This window comes from Neoarius graeffei, chromosome 9, assembly GCF_027579695.1.
Source record: "Neoarius graeffei isolate fNeoGra1 chromosome 9, fNeoGra1.pri, whole genome shotgun sequence".
Taxonomy (NCBI): domain Eukaryota; kingdom Metazoa; phylum Chordata; class Actinopteri; order Siluriformes; family Ariidae; genus Neoarius; species Neoarius graeffei.
Genome location: NC_083577.1, coordinates 39,540,750 through 39,560,456, shown reverse-complemented (window position 1 = coordinate 39,560,456; position 19,707 = coordinate 39,540,750). Strand labels below are relative to the sequence as shown.

General features: G+C 40.7%; 1 protein-coding gene across 5 annotated transcripts in view; it reads left to right on the top strand.

Annotated features, from left to right (window-relative positions):
• dop1b (DOP1 leucine zipper like protein B) overlaps window positions 1–19,707 on the top strand; it is a 58,672-nt gene that overhangs the window by 24,306 nt on the left and 14,659 nt on the right. For 4 of the 5 annotated variants that reach the window (XR_009655350.1, XM_060929457.1, XM_060929455.1 and 1 more), the window contains exons 7-20: window positions 93–216; window positions 303–412; window positions 622–733; window positions 4,181–4,298; window positions 5,426–5,545; window positions 5,626–5,734; window positions 5,927–6,136; window positions 6,261–6,583; window positions 13,488–13,885; window positions 14,003–14,067; window positions 14,398–14,595; window positions 17,284–17,436; window positions 19,024–19,124; window positions 19,230–19,420. Coding sequence is in view for 4 of the 5 variants with exons in the window: in XM_060929457.1 (XP_060785440.1) it covers window positions 93–216; window positions 303–412; window positions 622–733; window positions 4,181–4,298; window positions 5,426–5,545; window positions 5,626–5,734; window positions 5,927–6,136; window positions 6,261–6,583; window positions 13,488–13,885; window positions 14,003–14,067; window positions 14,398–14,595; window positions 17,284–17,436; window positions 19,024–19,124; window positions 19,230–19,420 (2,332 nt within the window). In the remaining variant the exon portion in view is untranslated. The remainder of the gene's footprint in view (window positions 1–92; window positions 217–302; window positions 413–621; window positions 734–4,180; window positions 4,299–5,425; window positions 5,546–5,625; window positions 5,735–5,926; window positions 6,137–6,260; window positions 6,584–13,487; window positions 13,886–14,002; window positions 14,068–14,397; window positions 14,596–17,283; window positions 17,437–19,023; window positions 19,125–19,229; window positions 19,421–19,707) is intronic. The other variant, XM_060929456.1, reaches the window with a different exon arrangement.

Below are 19,707 nucleotides of genomic sequence, written 5' to 3'. Positions count from 1 at the left end.
CTTGCATTGGTCTTCTGTCCAAAGGAACGCATGTTTAGTGCGTAGTGTTTAATGTCCATTTCATTGAGCGCTCCTTTTGCCTGTTCCTGCAGGACCCAGTGACGTGTTCCGTTCCTCTTAAACGGGAAGAGGTGATCACAGTGGTGTCTGCTGCGTCACTCACTCTGCTCAGGAGAGACATGTCACTCAACCGGCGTCTCTATGCATGGCTTCTAGGTAACACGAATGCTGTCTATATATTACATGGGTTAAGGAATGTGCATACCTTTTTTATGATATTGCATTAAACTGTGTGTGTTTAGGCTTGGATATTAAAGGGGGAATGGTGGCACCAAATACAAGCTTGTACACTACAGTAGAAGAACATACTGCATACTACTTTAACACACGTTCCAGAGAGCTACTGGTGCAGGTACTGTTGATCTCGCTGACACACGTGCACGCAATCTAGTAAATGAAAACGTTTTCTGATCAGTGTTAATAACTTGACGACAAAATACTCAAATCTTCTGATTTCTGTTCTAAAAACATTTTGCTCACCCTGTTTTCCCAGTACACTGTGTGTAACCATGATGCATGTTTTCATGTGTGTGCGTACTGTGTAACCCTCTCTCTGAACAGGCCCTAGTGAATATCCTGCAGCAGAAAGACATAGAGAAAGACCCAGATAACATCATGAATTATCTCAGACCATTCCGCATTCTGATCAGTTTACTGGACAAACCAGAGATTGGTAAGGATAGACACACTTGTTAACTCATCATAAGCTCCACACACACACACACACACACACACACACACACACACACAAATGACCTGCCACTTTATCTGGTGTACCTAATTATTATTTTTTGGCTAAACTTGATCAACTGTTCGCTATTTTAAAGTGAACCTACCACCTAATTTGTAATTACTGATTGATTATAGTTTGTTTTTGCTATGCACAGTTTATTTATTATGGCCTATAGATGGACAGTACTGACACTGAATAAATCAGCAGTGACCCTGGCCTGGTGGAGTCATGGTGTGTGGTGTTGGTATGCATGTGTTATGCACAGGAGCTCTGCGGGAACTTTTAAACCCTTCAGTGCTGCTACTGGGTTGAGCAACGGGAGCAATCCTGTAGTTAGGACAACACGGAGGGAGATTAACGCACACTGTGCATGAAAAACAATGAGCTTTCTGTACACCTACAAGAGGTCACAGTTAAGTAGGTGTGTCTAGTAGCCAGTAATAGAACAGTGTTTAAAAACCTGGATGCTGGTTAAAACAGGTGTCAGGATGAACTTTTTCAGCAGTTTCTGCTACAGTAGCTCTTCTGTGGGATTGGACCATATGGGCTAGCCTTCATGCCCCATGCGAATCAATGAGCCTTCGACACCCATGACCCTGTCATCGGTTCACTGGGTGTCATTCCCTGGACCACTTTTGGTATGTACTAGCTGCTGCATACCAGGAAAACCCCACAAGATGTGCCATTTTGGAGATGCTCAAACCCAGTCATCTAGCCATCACAATTTGGCCCTTGTCAAAGTCACTCAGATCCTTGCGCTTGCCCATTTTTCCTGCTTCCAACACATCAACTTTGAGAACTGACTGTTCTCTTGCTGCCTAATATATCCCACCCCTTGTAATGAGAATCCTTGTTATTCACGTCACCTGTCAATGGCCATAATGTTGTTATGGCTGATCGGTGTGTGCCACTATAAAGTGTCACCCAGAAGATGGTGAGCTTGCTTTTGAATCTGGTTCCTCTCAAAGCATCATCTTTTTCTCATCTTGGGGATCTTCTTCCCCCCCCCCCCCCCCCCCCCCCCCCCCGAGCTGTGAAGGCCACTATTTTGCTCATTACAGGTCTAAATCTACATCCAGATTTCTGAGGGTGGTTCTCCACTATAGTTGCAAATTGGTGTCACCTCACTTAAGTATTCTGAGACCAGGCCTTTAAATAAAATCAGGGTGTCTGTGTTCATATGCCTTCCTATTGATATTAAATTTTATCCACTCAAATATAGTGTTGGTAGAATTTTTCATTGGAAGTACCCAAGGGGGTCCAAAATGCGTGTCTCATACATCCCAGAAGGAAAATAAACCCTTGCTGAAAAATATTTATTGGTGTTATTTTGTCACCCATTTAAATATGATCAATATTGTCCATGCAGCATGAAGAAAAGCACATTTTGAAAATATTTCCAATACTAGTCAGAAATTTTCCCGCCAAGAAATTGATTTTTGGTGTCCCAAGTAATTAAGTCAGTACACTAACAGTACTAACTACTAGAGACACCTGGGGAAAATGGACAGAACTATTCTAATGAGATGACTGCAGTGCATTGTGGGAATCCCACAAGTTCAAGGGAGGGAAACATTGAATTTCATATTGTGGTAGTTTTCCAGCATTGTTCAGGTTTGTATGGCAATTTTTAACAGAATTTATAATAGCAGTCAATACGCTAACACTTCTAGAATGATGTAGGCCCAGCTTTGTCATGAAAACATGTTTGTGCCATGAATGTGAGTTAGACATTTCAACTAGACTACAATGCACAGGCATCATATACACCTGCACCCTGGTGACCAGATGATGAACTATTTGTCCATACACTAACAGTCCATACACTAACACCGGGGTCTGTTTGTGTACTGACTATTGTGTTAGTGTATTGACCAATTTGATAGGATGATAGTTTGATGTCTCTCGATCCCTTTTGTCAACCTACTAGTATATAGGCCTATACCTAGTACATGTATCCTACCAGGATATCTTTAAAGGTTTTCTGATTAGGCCTAGTCAATTTCTGAGAGTGTTTGTGTACTGACTTAAAAATTTGAATTTGCCCCTCCCCCCCATACTCACCTTTTACAAACTGTTCATTTTACTTCCAGCTTCCCCTACTTACTACCTGGTTGAATGATTGATCTTTACTGTTCTGCTCAAATAATCAACTTCGTTGTCTTATTTTTGAACATGTCAGTACACAAACATGCTGTCAGTACACAAATGCTGCACCCTTTTAATGCATATATTTATTGTTCTATTGTGATAAATATACATTTTCAAATATAATTATTTATAATAAGGCCCAGATTTGTAATTGGGGTCAATTACATTTTGATTTTGGTCAGAGATTGATTTATTAGGCATTTCAGAGACCTGTTTGTGTACTGACAGAGACAAGGGCAACCTTGACCTTGAAATGACCTTGACCTTTGACCTTGAATTTTGCCATATCAAGCAATAAGAAGATACTTTGATAAAACTCCAAAATTGGCTACCAGAATTCTGCCTTATGAAGTTATCAGTTTGCTCAAGGTCCATATCCCAATTTGCAACTATAGTGGAGAACCTCCCCTGAAAAGCTGTTTTGTGACTGACTGACTGTTCAATGCACAAATTAAAAGTAAAATGGAATTGAAAAACCTCATCAGCTTCTGGGAAGGTTGAGTTGTACAATGGTTGGTTTAAAGGTTGCATTTTACCACATTTGGTTTCTTCTTTCAAATCAAGGTCAGGCTGTGATGCAGGTTTAGGACAGTCATCATATAACGCTACGACACTGTGACTGGAATGTTTTTAATACAGTGAATATTTAAACACGTTGCTGTTTTTCATTTATGGGGGGTCAGACAAACGTTTTAAATGTCGAATACTGGTTGTGTGGACCTTGAGTAAATCTGAGTTCAGGTCAACTTATAGTTTTGAGTTTGTATATAGTACTGTGCAAAAGCCTTAGAAATGCTGAAAAGCAAAGATGCCTTGAAAAAGAATGAAATTCAATGTTTCTACATAAACTGTAAATGGGTATTTAAAATAAACGGAATCAATGTTTGGGGTGACAGCCCTCAACCCCTTCTGCATTTTATTTATTTAAGGAAATTAGCTGGTGGATGATTATTATATTTATTTATTTTTCTTCTTGTAGAATCTGACTGTCGCATTTGTATTTTGTGGGTGGGGTTTTTGTGTCTCTCTCTCTAACATTTTTACTTTAGAAAATATAAAATGCTTTTAAACTGACTCCGTAATGAAGTCCTAAGATGAATATCTATTTAAAAAAAAAAATTCTACTAAAAAGGTGCCTAGAACTTGTGCACAGTATTGTAGATTAAAGGGTCTGAATTTCTAAGGCTGCCACAATTTATTATATTTCACTTTTTTCTTTCTGTCTGCCTTTCTCAGGGCCACTGGTCGTGTCCGATGTGTTGTTGGAGGTGATCAGGGCTTTTTACAGTTACTGTAGAGAGTTGCTGGGAGAGGAGTTGCTTAACTCCAGTCAATCTGGCAACCAGCTCACAAGGTCAGAATGATGTTAAGAGTGAATGTATAAAAGACTGAGCCATGGATAAGCTAAATCACTATAAGTAGGCATAATTTTTTTTTTTTTGAGATGCCGTCAAAGAAATAAAGCTATTGAACTGTACTTGTTGCTGGGGTGGTACCAGTGAAATTACATCTATACTTTTAGTATTGATCTTTTCCTTGAGAAAGTGCATGTGGTGTTCCTTCAAGGCACTTTACAGTAAAGCGTTAAAGGTTCATTTATCTCATTTTGTCTCATTATCTCTAGCCGCTTTATCCTTCTACAGGGTCGCAGGCAAGCTGGAGCCTATCCCAGCTGACTACGGGCGAAAGGCGGGGTACACCCTGGACAAGTCGCCAGGTCATCACAGGGCTGACACGTAGACACAGACAACCATTCACACTCACATTCACACCTACGGTCAATTTAGAGTCACCAGTTAACCTAACCTGCATGTCTTTGGACTGTGGGGGAAACCGGAGCACCCGGAGGAAACCCACGCGGACATGGGGAGAACATGCAAGCTCCACACAGAAAGGCCCTCGCCGGCCACGGGGCTCGAACCCGGACCTTCTTGCTGTGAGGCGACAGCGCTAACCACTACACCACCGTGCCGCCCAAGGTCCATTTATGTACCTTAAATTTATTAAATAATAAATACTTGATGGACATTTTTTAAAAAAACTATATACTGTAAATGAAATCAAAACTAACCCATGATTGTGAAAATAATTTTAGTTGATGGAAAATTTTGACGGGCAATTTTGTGGCGATCAAAAATATCTGCTGCAAATGAAGTCCACTGAGGAGGAGGGCTTGAAAAAAGGTGGGAAAGGTCATGTGATCAAATATAAGCACACAATTGATTCTTTTACTTCCTCCCTTTTACAAAGAGCATTTTCTGTTGGTGTCAGGTGTGTGTGTGTGTGTGTGTGTGTGTGTGTGTAGGGTTTTTTTTTTTGGGGGGGGGGTTGGAATACTAGATTAATTTGCAGAAACAATTCATAGATACACATGTACCCTTAACATGTGCCCCATGCCAGCAACAAAGGAAAAGTACAGTTTTCGTATCTCTCGTTTCTGGGAGCATGGAAATGAAATATTGTCTCTTTTTGTTTATGCAGTAAAATCAAAGAGAACAAAAATGTTTCTGAGATCATAAAGACGGTCAATATGTTGGTGGGAGCAATGAGCAGTGAATACCTTTGGGACTACATGACCAAACGCTTCCACACCTGTCTCAGGTACACGCACGCGCATGCACACCAATTTTACCAGTATATTGTAAGTTTGCCAGTAATTATGATGTGAAACTGCATTTCAGTGGATTAAAGGACCGTGCAGGGACGTCTTCAGCTAAAGCCTGGAGTCCTTCTCCATCAGTGACTGAGCTCTCAACGCTCATCATCTTCCTTCTTGATGTTATCCCTTTGGTATTTGGCATTTATTTTGTGTTTTGATAATTCTTATTTTTCTCTCTCATCTTGCTCTACACACATTCTCCCACTCTGTTATCCATTAAACCTTGATAATTGAGCAGTAGCATTTGGCTAGTTTGCTTGCGTGGTTTATGTATTCAGCCCCCCCCCCCCTTAATTTATTTTTTTATTTAAATTGTCCCATAGGAGCTTTATGCTGAAATCCAAACACAGTACCTGCCCCAGATGCTGGGTAGCATGCTGCAGTCTTTGTATGCTCACATGGCATCTCTCAGCCTGGCAGAGCTTACACAGACACTTAGAGCATGTTTTAAAGTTCTGAGTAAGATCCAGATGCCTGTGAGCTACATGGACATGGATGTGGAAGCACAGACACAGGATGTAAAGGCAACAAAGGTATGATGATTTTTTTTTTTTTTTTTTGGTTACAAATGCCAGCTTTGTATCATATCTGTAGCCTTTCAGATGTGGGTTGTTTTTTCGCTGCTTGAATTCCATGTGCACACACTCTTTGCACTAGCAGGTTGCAGTGATGGACATAAAGAACAATGAGACTGATAACCAAACCAGTGACAATAAAATTCAAGAAGATGAAGTAGCCATAAATGGACAGGATGCACAAGACATGGGACCTGAAGTGGTCATGTTCCCATCCCTCCGCTCTGAAGACAGTGGGCTGGGCCTCAGTGCCTCGCCTTCTGATCAGCAGCTTCCCCCTGGCCGTGAGTCATCCAGCCTTGCGTCAGGGGTTGGCACAAAGGCGGAGGATGTGTGGAGGAAAGGAGGGAGCATGGAAAACATGTCCAAGTGCATACAAGACATACTGGCATCTCTTATTAGAAGGTAATACACCCCATCACATACATTTTATAAAAAGTCTTTACATCTAAATTTTACAAGTTTTAAAATGTGTGAAATTTAAATAAAGTCAATGTCAAGTTTGAATAAAATCTTTCATAAAAGAAGAAAGGAATAAAACACAATGAGTTATTGGCTTTTAGCACCCCGAGGTTAATTATTTTCCAATAGCAGCGTGCCTCTATGTGTTTTTATTCCTCTTATGTCAAAGATTACAGCAAACAATTAAATTTTCATTAAAGGTAGACTGCCTTTCAGATTTTTCATGTTTAGATCATCTCATCTCATTATCTCTAGCCGCTTTATCCTTCTACAGGGTCGCAGGCAAGCTGGAGCCTATCCCAGCTGACTACGGGCGAAAGGCGGGGTACACCCTGGACAAGTCGCCAGGTCATCACAGGGCTGACACATAGACACAGACAACCATTCACACTTACATTCACACCTACGGTCAATTTAGAGTCACCAGTTAACCTAACCTGCATGTCTTTGGACTGTGGGGGAAACCGGAGCATCCGGAGGAAACCCACGCGGACACGGGGAGAACATGCAAACTCCGCACAGAAAGGCCCTCGCCGGCCACGGGGCTCGAACCCGGACCTTCTTATTGTGAGGCGACAGCGCTAACCACTACACCACCGTACCGCCATGTTTAGATCATAATCCATAGAAATTATTTATTTTAGTGGACCAAAAGCTACTGAATTCGAATCACAGACTTCGAATTTTATTACTTTTGTCCCTAAAAGAACAATGAATGAATTTAGAACCCCGTGGCCCTAAATTTGCTGCCTTTTTTTTTTTTCCTTTCTTGCTTCACCGTCACCTCATTCAAGATACTACGTCATGCGGTGTGCTTAACCCATTCGCGAAAGGCATTGTGGGATACAAATTTGAAACGAGAGAAAAATGGAGGATGAGTGTACGAATGAAACATAAAAGGCCGACAACAGTAACGAAAAGCAAGAAGAAAAGTCTTTGTTGCGAAGGAAAGGAAACGCAGGACTAAACTAATAAATATCGGCAGTCAGTGAGCACCTCGGTGTGATCAGCTGTTCGTTTAGTGATCGAATGATGTAACAGTCAGTGCACAGTCATGGTAACCCTGTAGATGCCAGTAATGCAACATTGTGGATGCCAGCTGCCGTAAAACTCAAAAGATGACGACGACTCCTCGAGTAAACATGCACATGTGCACACAGACTTCCTCTGTCTGCTTTACTGTGCAAAGTGAGTGATTTCATGCACATTATTTGCTAAGGAATCTCCTCAAATTAAATAACTTCCCAGCCACAGAATAGCCTGGGGTGGTTTTTTTGTTTGTTTTTTTTAAATAAAATATATTACAAAAATAAACATGTAGCACAATGACCAAATTTCAGAGGGAATTAAATTTTACCAAAATAATTTATATATAAAATGTTTTTTTTTTTTTTAAAGAAATCGAAAGACTGTCCATTTTAAAATGATCATACTTTTTAACCATTGATATGAGGATTAGTCAAATGAAAGCCCAATTAAATTAACTTGTATTATAAGAATCTGAACACTCATTAACCACTAACCTTGTTTTGAAAAATGGAGCTCATGTAGGAAAAATGATATATACTTTTGTGACGCCTATTCGCAATTAACAATGGCGGGGGGGGGAAACTATTTTCACTTCATAGTTATGTATTATGCTTTGGAATATCTATCAAGTTAGCGCCAATCATCACAAGTTATACAAGCTATAAGTAGTTTTCTCACCAGCTTCTTTTTTACCAAGACACCACAAACACTTCCCTGTAGTGGAAAACATCTGACCGTTACAAAGCATGACCGCTGCCTCTCTTCAAAAAAGTAAATGAACGTCTCCTCTTGGAGAACTTCACCACATCTTCGCCAGGTCAGGACTCTGTTTTGGCCAATTCATGTGTCACAATGATTCCTCATGTGCCCTGAACCACTCTTTCACAGTTTTAACCCTAATTTTATACCTGTGACATCAGGGAAGAAAAAAATCCAGTGATGGGATAACGTGGTCAAGCGGACTTAATTGTATTGCTCCAGAATGTTTGAGCTTAAATCTGACCAACTGAAACAACTCCACATCCTAAGACTGCCTCCAGTGGCTTGTACAGTAGCCACTATGCCTGATGGGCACGTTGCTTCATGCGCGTCCTTTCTTATCCTGATGCACCCGTCACTCTGGAATAGAGTAAATCTGGACTAATCAGACCACATGACCTTTTTCCATTACTCCAGAGTCCAATCTTTATGCTCCTTGGCAAATTGAAGACTTTTCTGTTTAGTCTCACTAACAAGTGGTTTTCTTTTGGCCACACAACTGTTTAGTCCCAATCATGTGAGTTCTTGCTGAATTGCGCATGTGGAAATGCTCTTAATTTCACTATTAAACATGGTCAGGAGTTCTACTGAGATGTGATATGAGAGATATTTCTCCAGGCGCTGAAGAGCTCTCCAGTCAGGGTTTGTTTTTGGGTTTTTTTGGTTTGTTTGTTTTTGTTTTTCCTTTCCTTGCCCCAACCACATTTCTTCCAAGAAGTTGACAGTTCATCACCATCCTTCCAGGTTTTAATAATGCATGAGACCATTCTTAACCCAATTCCAGTAATTTCAGCAATCGTCTGAATCGTTTTCTTTGCTTGATGCAGGCCGATAATGTGGTCCTTCTGAAATACAGGAACATCTTTTCCATGACTATGGGATCATACCTGTCAACTTTGAGGTTTGAAAAAAAGGGATATTTCCCAGATTTTTAACTCAAAATAAGGGAAAATTTTGGAAAGTCATACCCTTCACCAAAAGTGGGTGTGTAGTTGAATGGGGGGCAATTTTCTATCTAGTATTTGTGATTTCCTGTACTCTGGTGCATGTTGGTGATAGCCAAGACACAAACTCAATATGCTTATGGTTTATAGAGTGCATTTGTGAATAAACTATACATTTTATTTTTATTTGCTTTCAGTGGTACCAGTTATTTCCCAAATTAGGGGCTAAAATACGTATCTTGTGTTAAAATAAGAGAGGTTATTATATAACCAGTCAATAAATTCAATTCCATTGCAATTTATTATGGTTTTACCATAGTCATGGCCTCGGAACGATAGATAGATAGATAGATAGATAGATAGATAGATAGATAGATAGATAGATAGATAGATAGATAGATAGATAGATAGATAGATAGATAAGATATTAAACCAAGAGTGATTTAAAATGGGTAAGTTTCAGATAGAAAATAAAAAAAACAGTTAATACACCAATTAGTTTACACTAGGCTATTTATGAGGTCTTAGCCAGGACATACTTAATGTAAACATGTGTAGCTTACCTTTTGATTATTTGGGAGGCTTTCGTTTTCCCCATGGAAAATTTCTTTGCGATGGAAGGGTCTGGGAACATTCCAGCCACGCACTTGTTGAAATCATCAAAGAAAGAGAGGCTAATGTTTTTCTTAGCAATTAGCATCGCCATCTTCACCTCAGACCTAATCAGTGTTGCCAGATACTGCTGACGTTTTCCAGCCCAAAATATGTTCAAAACCCGCCAAAATGCACTTGAAACCGCCCAACTTGGATGGGAAACCGCCCAATCTGGCAACACTGGACCTAATTACTTGCTCAGCCTCGCCTCCGGACATAGTTATGTAATTACTGATGCCCGAGAGGGCGGGGACGTGAATTCATGGCCCGACTTCCTGCTGTAAACTCCTGTCAGAGGCACGTCATGAATTCTGGACCTACCGACTTTTTTATATTGTGAAAATACGGGATATTTTCGGGAAAATAAAAAAAACGGGAAGACAGCGGGAAATAAGTCAAAATAAGGGATTTCCCGGGAAAAACGGGAGGGTTGACAGGTATGCATGGGATGCTTCTTCCCACGTTTTCATTTAAGAAATGAGAATCTACTAACTGCATCAATTAGGGTTAAAAGAATCGTTACCAGCTGAAACATAATCACTGCAGTAATGATCCAAACAAAGCCTCTTAAGTATTTTGCTTATTTAAATCCAAATGGTGCCTTTTTTTTTTTTTTTTGGCCTGACAGTGTATATTAAAATGACACATGGATATACAGTGGGGCCAAAAAGTATTTAGTCAGCCACCAATTGTGCAAGTTCTCCCACTTAAAAAGATGAAAGGCCTGTAATTTTCATCATAGGTATACCTCAACTATGAGAGACAGAATGGGGGGAAAGAATCCAGGAAATCACATTGTAGGATTTTTAATGAATTAATTGGTAAATTCCTCAGTAAAATAAGTATTTGGTCACCTACAAACAAGCAAGATTTCTGGCTCTCACAGACCTGTAACAACTTCTTTAAGAGGCTCCTCTGTCCTCCACTTGTTACCTGTATTAATGGTAGGGGTGGGCAAAATTATCGATACGGTGATATATCGCAATACTTTGTCTTCCGGTTCAATATCGATACTCAATTTGAATATTGATATTTTTTCAAATAATAAATCATGTTTCAGACGGGTTGTAAATCCAGTACGACCTCCGCTCCACAAGGCGTCGCTGTGCCGCTACCTCACTGCAAGGCACTCTTCGTCTTCTCTTTTTTTTTCCCGATGGTTGCAGTGAGGGGGAAAAAAAAAAACAAGCAAGCATGGCTGTTAACGTAAACCTAGAGACGCCGCCGAGCTTTAAGGCAGATGTTTGGAGGCACTTTGGATTCCAAAGGAAAGGAGAAAAAAAAGTGAGCTGGACAAAGAGTACTCACTTTGCAAAACCTGTTTCGCTCCAATTAGATATTCAGGTAACACAACAAACTTGCGAACTTACTTAGCACGACACCACCCCGACATATTAGCTCAGCCGGAGCCACCGAAACCCGACCCGAAGCAAACTACACTGGACAGCGCCGAAGTCCTCCCGTCTACTTCAGTGATGTGTGACTTACTGTAACTGTGAACTTAATTTTGTCATTTAAGACCAAAGGCAAGAAGCTGCACTTTATTTTGCATTTTCAATTTTAGTGTGTGTGAGACACTGCATTTTATTTTGAGTATTTACTCTAAGTTCAGAAGAAACGTGATTCACTGAGGGTTCAGTTTCAGTGTGTGGACACTGACCCACACTGCACTTTATTTCATAATTGTGCTCAGGGAGACTAAGATGCACACTGCACTTTTCAATGTGTTCCAGACAGTGTGTTGTTCCTGCAAATATGTTGTAACTTGCGCTTGTATAGTTACAATAAAATGGCATGGATAATTAGAATTACATTGTTTTGACTCAGTTCGTCCCATGAATTATCACCATCATCTGATGTACATACAACTCGGATTTTAAGATGCATAATGCGTTTACATTTTTCAGTGAACTATATAGAATATCGCAGTATATCGCAGTATCGTATCGTGATGCGTATTGTATCGTGAGGTCCTTGGCAATACCCACCCCTAATTAATGGCACCTGTTTGAACTCGTTATCAGTATAAAAGACACCTGTCCACAACCTCAGTCACACTCCAAACTCCACTATGGTCAAGACCAAAGAGCTGTCAAAGGACACCAGAAACAAAATCGTAGACCTGCACCAGGCTGGGAAGACTGAATCTGCAATAGGTAAGCAGCTTGGTGTGAAGAAATCAACTGTGGGAGCAATTATTAGAAAATAGAAGACATGCAAGACTACTGATAATCTCCCTCGATCTGGGGCTCCACGCAAGATCTCACCCCGTGGGGTCAAAACGATCACAAGAATGGTGAGCAAAAATCCCAGAACCACATGGGGGGACCTAGTGAATGACCTGCAGAGAGCTGGGACCAAAGTAACAAAGGCTACCATCAGTAACACACTACACCGCCAGGGACTCAAATCCTGCAGTGCCAGACGTGTCCCCCTGCTTAAGCCAGTACATGTCCAGGCCCGTCTGAAGTTTGCTAGAGAGCATTTGGATGATCCAGAAGAGGACTGGGAGAATGTCATATGGTCAGATGAAACCAAAATAGAACTTTTTGGTTAAAAATCAACTTGTGTTTGGAGGAGAAAGAATGCTGAGTTGCATCCAAAGAACACCATACCTACTGTGAAGCATGGGGTGGAAACATCATGCTTTGGGGCTGTCTTTCTGCAAAGGGACCAGGACGACTGATCTGTGTAAAGGAAAGAATGAATGGGGCCATGTATTGTGAGATTTTGAGTGAAAACCTCCTTCCATCAGCAAGGGCATTGAAGATGAAACGTGGCTGGGTCTTTCAGCATGACAATGATCCCAAACACACCGCCCGGGCATTGAAGATGAAATGTGGCTGGGTCTTTCAGCATGACAATGATCCCAAACACACCGCCCGGGCATTGAAGATGAAACGTGGCTGGGTCTTTCAGCATGACAATGATCCCAAACACACCGCCCGGGCAACGAAGGAGTGGCTTCGTAAGAAGCATTTCAAGGTCCTGGAGTGGCCTAGCCAGTCTCCAGATCTCAACCCCATAGAAAATCTTTGGAGGGAGTTGAAAGTCCGTGTTGCCCAGCGACAGCCCCAAAATATCACTGCTCTAGAGGAGATCTGCATGGAGGAATGGGCCAAAATACCAGCAACAGTGTGTGAAAACCTTGTGAAGACTTACAGAAAACGTTTGACCTCTGTTATTGCCAACGAAGGGTATATAACAAAGTATTGAGATGAACTTTTGACCAAATACTTATTTTCCACCATAATTTGCAAATAAATTCTTTAAAAATCAGTGATTTTTCTGGATTTTTTTTCTCATTTTGTCTCATAGTTGAGGTATACCTATGATGAAAATTACAGGCCTCTCTCATCTTTTTAAGTGGGAGAACTTGCACAATTGGTGACTGACTAAATACCTTTTTGCCCCACTGTATGCCTCTTACTATAAAATAGTAAATATCCACTCTTTGCCAGGCACTTGGTGGTGGTTGTAAATCCAGAAAAGCAGAAGGGACAGGAGGAGGTGATTCAGGCCGAGCAGCGTGCCTCTCAGCGAGGCAGGACACGCTCTTCATCTGTGCTTGAAGGCAGCCGAGACCTGGGGCTGATCAAAGACAGACTGGCGGAGTTCTTTATCCCTGGGAAGCTGCGAGACCAATTTCCCTTTAATGACAAAGGGAAATGCTGTGGACATGCACTCCTTCAGTGGACAGAGGGATTCCAGCCAAGGGGGAAAGGAGAGATTGGTGAACCCTGTCGACATGCCTTTACTGCTGCCTGTCACCTCTTGCTGGAGAGCACAACTTTCCCTGTCTACTACACAGAAAAGGAGAGCCAAGAGCTTCACAGCAAAATGTTCGAGGCCACCACAGGTACTTTTAGAAACTCGGCACACAGAATTATGAATCTGGATTCTAATGAGACTGACGTGTGTGTGTGTGTGTGTGTGTGTGTGTGTGTGTGTGTGTCCCTCTCTTTGCATAACAAAGAGGGCAGCCTTCCTGAGTGGCTGAGATCCTTGATGGCTCTATGCTGTATTTCGAAAGACTACCAGGTACAACTAATATGAACTATATAAGGACAGGGACCATAGATGAAAATTTGGCTTATAGCTAACTCTGGTGCAACAGCTGGGTTGTGCACAGCCCCTGTTAACAAAAACCAGTAAACTAAATTAAGAAATGAGTGGTGATTTATATTTATTTTCCACAAATCCACATGTGGAAATAAATATCAGGATAAGCGGCTACAGATGATGGATGGATTTGTGGAATTTATAGGAGTGTGTACACTAATGGTTTCACTCGCAGTGTCTATGCTCTTGCAATCACATTCCTAGGCTTGGGCAGAGTTTTAACCATTTTTCGTCTTTGCGTGCATATAGGTTCAGCATGTGGCGATTTCCTCTCTTCTGGAGCTGATAAACCACTCGCAGTCTTTAGCGCTAGTCATCCAGGACAAGAACCAACGCTATAAAAAATCAGAAGCAAACCCTCTGAGTGGACAGCTACAGATGGTCACGTTGCCTCCCATCTATCCAGCAGTACTTAAAACTATGGAGCTACGCACAGACTTTTACCAGGTGAGTGGCAGAATGAACACTGGAGCAATTAATAGAAGTTAAATTTAAATGTTTTAGTATATAGCAAAGCTTTTTTTTTTTTTTTTTTTTTTTTTTTTTTTTTTTTAAACTTTCACTGGGCTTCCAGTCATTTTAGATTCATAAACCCAGACAGCAGTTTCAAAAAGAAAGTATAACAAAGGTCCAACCTAAAAACTAAACAAATAAACTGTCATTGATGTATAGCAAAAGCATTTGGTTTGAAGTCAAAAGATGAGATGAATCGGGCTTTCAGATTTCATTTCCTGATATTTACATCTAGATGTGTTTTTAAACAAATTCAAGCATGGCCAAGAAGATGAGCTTTGGTGGCCACCCACCCAATATTTAATTTATTTTTTTTTATTTATTTAAAGGTTACCAAAAGTATAGGAATTGATATTTTTACTTGAAGACTATAGTAAACGAGATCGTCAATAACGGTGTAGCTCACTCCGGCCCTATCTAGTCCAGAAGGAACAATCTAAAGTGAGACATTTTGCACAAGAAATGTTGCAAACTATATATAGAAGTTATATACACCCTAGGAAGACCTACCTGTTTGCTGGAAAGAATCCAAAACGGTGAGGAATTGACCAAGAAGAAGGGATTTTTTTTTTTTTTTTTTGGTTGAACCGCTTATTAAGGCTTAAGTACTCCTTAACTTTAATTGTAATTAAACAAATCTGGGTAGAGGTTATATGCATCCAAGGTACCCCTACCTCTTTGCCAGAAAGAATCAAAATCAGTGAAGAATTGAGGGAGAAGAAGCGGTTTGTGTGGAAACTGCTTCTTAGGGCTTAATTACTCCATATCTTCATTATTAATTGCAATTCTGCAAATTTGGGTAGAAGTTATATGCACCCCCAGGCAGACCAACCTTCTTGCCAAGAAGAATAAAAATCGGTGAAGAATTGAGAGAGGGAAGTGATTTTCGTGAAATGTGGACGACACCCAATGGATGGACGACAGACAATGCATGATTGCATAAGCTCATCGCCTGTTGGCGGAATGAGCTCATAACACTTAATGTTTGGCTACATATCACATGCTTGCAACAACTGCACCAATTTGGTGACCTGCTGACATCACCAAATTGTTGCATTCTTCTTTTGTGATGCTTTTCCAGGCTTGTACTGCAGCTTCTTTCATTTTTTTTTTTTTTTTTTTTTTTTTTTTTTTTTTGGGGGGGGTCTCTCTTCAGCCTCCTTCAGGAGGTGAGATGCATGTTCAGTTTCTTGTGACTGACTTGGCTGGTCTGCAACCTTTCACTCTTCCCCCTGATTTCAACCTTTTGTTGTGTTGGCAATGTGTTTTGGGTCATTTGTTTTGCAGCATGGTTTAAATTCCTCCCAGTTCTACTGGATGCATTTCTCTGTTAATTGGCAGACAGAATGTTTCTGTAGACTTTGGAATTTGTTCTGCCGCTGCCATCATGAGTTGCATCAGTAAAGATTAGTGAGCCTGTTCCAGAAGCAGCCATGCAAGCCATGACACTACCTCCACTGTGCTCGAGTGATGAGCTTGTATGTTTTTGATCATGAGCAGTTCTTTCTTTCCTCATACTTTGGCCTTTCCATCACTTTGGCAGAGGTTAATCTTGGTTCCAGAGCTTCTTCAGTGGCTCATCTATGTATTTTGTTGCAAGCTCCAGTTTAGCCTTCTGATTCTTGCTGATGAGTGCATCTATGTATATCTGCTCTTGAAGTCTTCGTCAAACAGTGGACTGTGATACCTTCACCAATGCCCTGTAGAGGTTGTTGATGTCACTGACCTATTGTTTTGGGGATTTTCTTCACAGGTCTCACAATGGACATCAACTGCTGTTTTCCTTGGCTGACATGTTTTGTCTGGTTGTTGGTACACCAGTGGTGTCTTTCAGGAAATTCCACATTTTTATTGGCTTTGCTCGTGCGATGGTTCTGATCGATCTCGTTCTCTCGTGTGTGTGTAGTCCCCTCCTCCCATCTTTTCTTGGCTTCAAAATGGCTTGCTTTTTCTCCCGTAGACAGCTTTCTGGTCTGTATGTTGGTTTATCCTTTTCAACAAAAGACGGTCTTCACAGGTGAAACCCAGAATTCTATTAAAGCGTAGACATCCAAAGCTATTACTTTCAAAAAAATAAAAAAACACAACAGTCTAATGTCTCACTTGGGCAGCAAACACCAGCCAGTCGCGTGTTCCAGTTATTTGATCACTTGAAAAATGGGTAGGTTCAAACAAAGGTGCCATGTTCTGTTTTTCTAAATGTACGGTACCAGATGTAAATATCTGATGAAATGCCTATATATTGTCTAATTTCTCAAACTAAAATCACTGGTATTCAGCAAAAACAAAAGAATTGGCCATGCTATTCCAATACTTTTCAGAGGGGACTTTTATTTATATATAGGCTTTACTCCGGTCCTCATCACTGCAGTATCAAAACTTTCACATCACATTTTTTGTCTAACAACCCACTACCCTCTGAGGAGCTGTGTTGCATTCTGTATTCCTACTTGCATAAACATGGAAATGAAGCTGATTTAGAAAACTGTGTGTAGTCTGGTTAGAATCACCCCATTTAATAAAATATAGTGATTTATATCTGATAGGCACTGTCATTTCTCCCACACAACTGCTCTGGAGAATTTAGCTGTTGTAGCTTAAAATTCTGTTGCTCTGTCTCAGCGGGCAGCTCAGGTGCTGTGGGCTCAGCTGGACACCGAACGCAAAGAGCAACATATTTCATGTGTGGAGCTTTTCTATCGACTGCACTGTCTGGCGCCATCCACAGCCATCTGTGAGGATATAATCTGCATGGCCTTGCTGAGCAGAGACAAGGTACAGTACCGCTGACATAAATGGGTTAGCAAGGTTAAGCCCTCCTTTTCCCTCCTATTCTCATCTTATTTGCTGTTAATGGGTTATTTTTTTTTTTTTACCTTTTGTGAAATCATGTACAATAGCGCAACTAACAGATATTTGAAAGTAATACAGAATGACTTGCAGTATTTTACCTGCCTATGGTGTTTGACTGTAGATACACACAGCCTATTGATGTCATGTAACGTGATTATGCAGTGAAACATCACCTAGATTTGGCGTCCGCTGAGGCTAATTTATTTAAGCCCACTTCACTGATGCGTCTATTACGCATCATCAGCATTGATTAGGAAGGCTCATGAGAATACAACAGTGGGAATAATAAACAAACTGGGTGTATTACTTTCTCAATTTTTCAAAATGCCTTTGGAGGACAAACTAGAAGCAAATGGAATGAGCATGCATCCAATTAAAGTTACATAAATATAAGTTTTTGTTTTTTCCTTTGGGTTGAATGAAAGAGTTGGGTAAAGGCAAGCTACAATTATTTATTTATTTTAATTTATTTATTTATTTATTTTAACCATACTATTTGGAAGAGACACAGCAAACGTACAGACTTCAAGTGCTGGCAGTGGCTGTTCAGTGGTTAAGGCTTTGGAGGTCTGATCAGAAGGAAGGTGTTGATTTTCAAATTCCAGCATATCCAAGCTGTCCTTCAGCAAGACCCTTAACTCTTCATCTTGTCAGCTCAATTGTCAGACAGTTTGGGTAAAAGCCTCTACCAAAATGACTAAAAGGTAAATGATTTCGAACACTTGATTAAAGCCAGAGTAGGTAATCTTGGATAAATCAGCAAGAGTAAGTTAGATTTGGAAAGTATCCAACCTAAAAATCCTGCCCTCTCTCCAAAGCCACTCCTCCAAAACACAGCACAGCCTGTCTCCTGTTGGAGGACGCGTCTATGAGTGAGGGCTTTGGCGGGGGGGAGCGTAGCACTTTGTCATATCCAAACACCTCATGTCCCATTCACATACGAGAAAACACCTAACATTATCATAATAAATGTAAACAGTGAACATGGCTATTGTTAGCTGTTTGGCTCACTTGCTAGCTTTAGCCTAGCTTTATGGAAGACTCCAGTTGCACACGAGTTTACAGGCAGTGTGCACACAGATGGGTAGGTAGACAGGCAATATGTCATCTTTCATCTGGACTGAAATGAAATGATTGTACAGGGTTTTACTGCTGCAGTTTTTTTTTTTTTTTTTTTTGTCAATTGTCAGTGTTTGAGTTGCTCAGTGCTGTTGGGATATAAAGATAATTTCAAGGAATATTACAAAAATGCTTCTAAAAATTACCTACCCTACAGTTTAAACATGGATAGCACCAGTCATCTTTCCTATCTTGTGTGTTAGGCTCGACCACATGGTTTTACCAGCGTTACTGATGTGTAATGTTTTTTTTTTTTTTGGACCTCCCGTTCAGTATTGCAGCCTGCTGCTTATATAATACATGCATACTTGTGCATACTAATTATATGCAGGCTACAATTTTGATGTGGCCATATGTGGTGTGTGTGGTTTTCCTTTCCTCCCCATACAGGTTGTGCGTTTGGAAGCTCTTTACAGATTCTCTGTTTTGTGGCACTTGATGCGGGAGGTCCAGATGAATCGCAGCGCATCTCTGAACCGCTCCTTTGACAGGTCAGACATGTTTCTTCAGAATAGAGGCAAATTTCATGGCTGGGTCATTCTATCAATTCACTTTTTTATTTAAAAAAAAACTATACATTTTTCTCTTTGTGTCAGGTCTCTGTTTGTGGTGTTGGACAGTCTAAATAGTCAAGATGGTAGCATCAGTGCAGTTGGGCAGAGCTGGCTGGTGCGAGCTCTTTCTCTTGGTGATGTTGTCCGCATCTTGGAGCCTGTTTTGCTCCTTCTGCTGGACCCGAAGACGCAGAGAACAGCCATTCAGAATGTCAAGCGCAATCTTTCAAGTGGTGTGTGTGTGTGGGGGGGGGGGGGGGGGGGTTGTAAACACTCTTGAAATAGATGGCTTGTGATTGCTGTGAATGCTCAGTAGGTGTTATTTCACATTGTCAATGTGCTGCTACTAAAATATTTTTCACTACCGGTATCTATTATTCATTTTTGATCTTCTCTTGAAATATATATGTATTCTGAGAAGGAAGTGATCTTACCAAGATGTCAACTTGAATAATTCTGCTTAGCAGATAGATAAATACAAAAAAAAAAAAAAAGTGCCTCATCACATTTGACTTGGAAT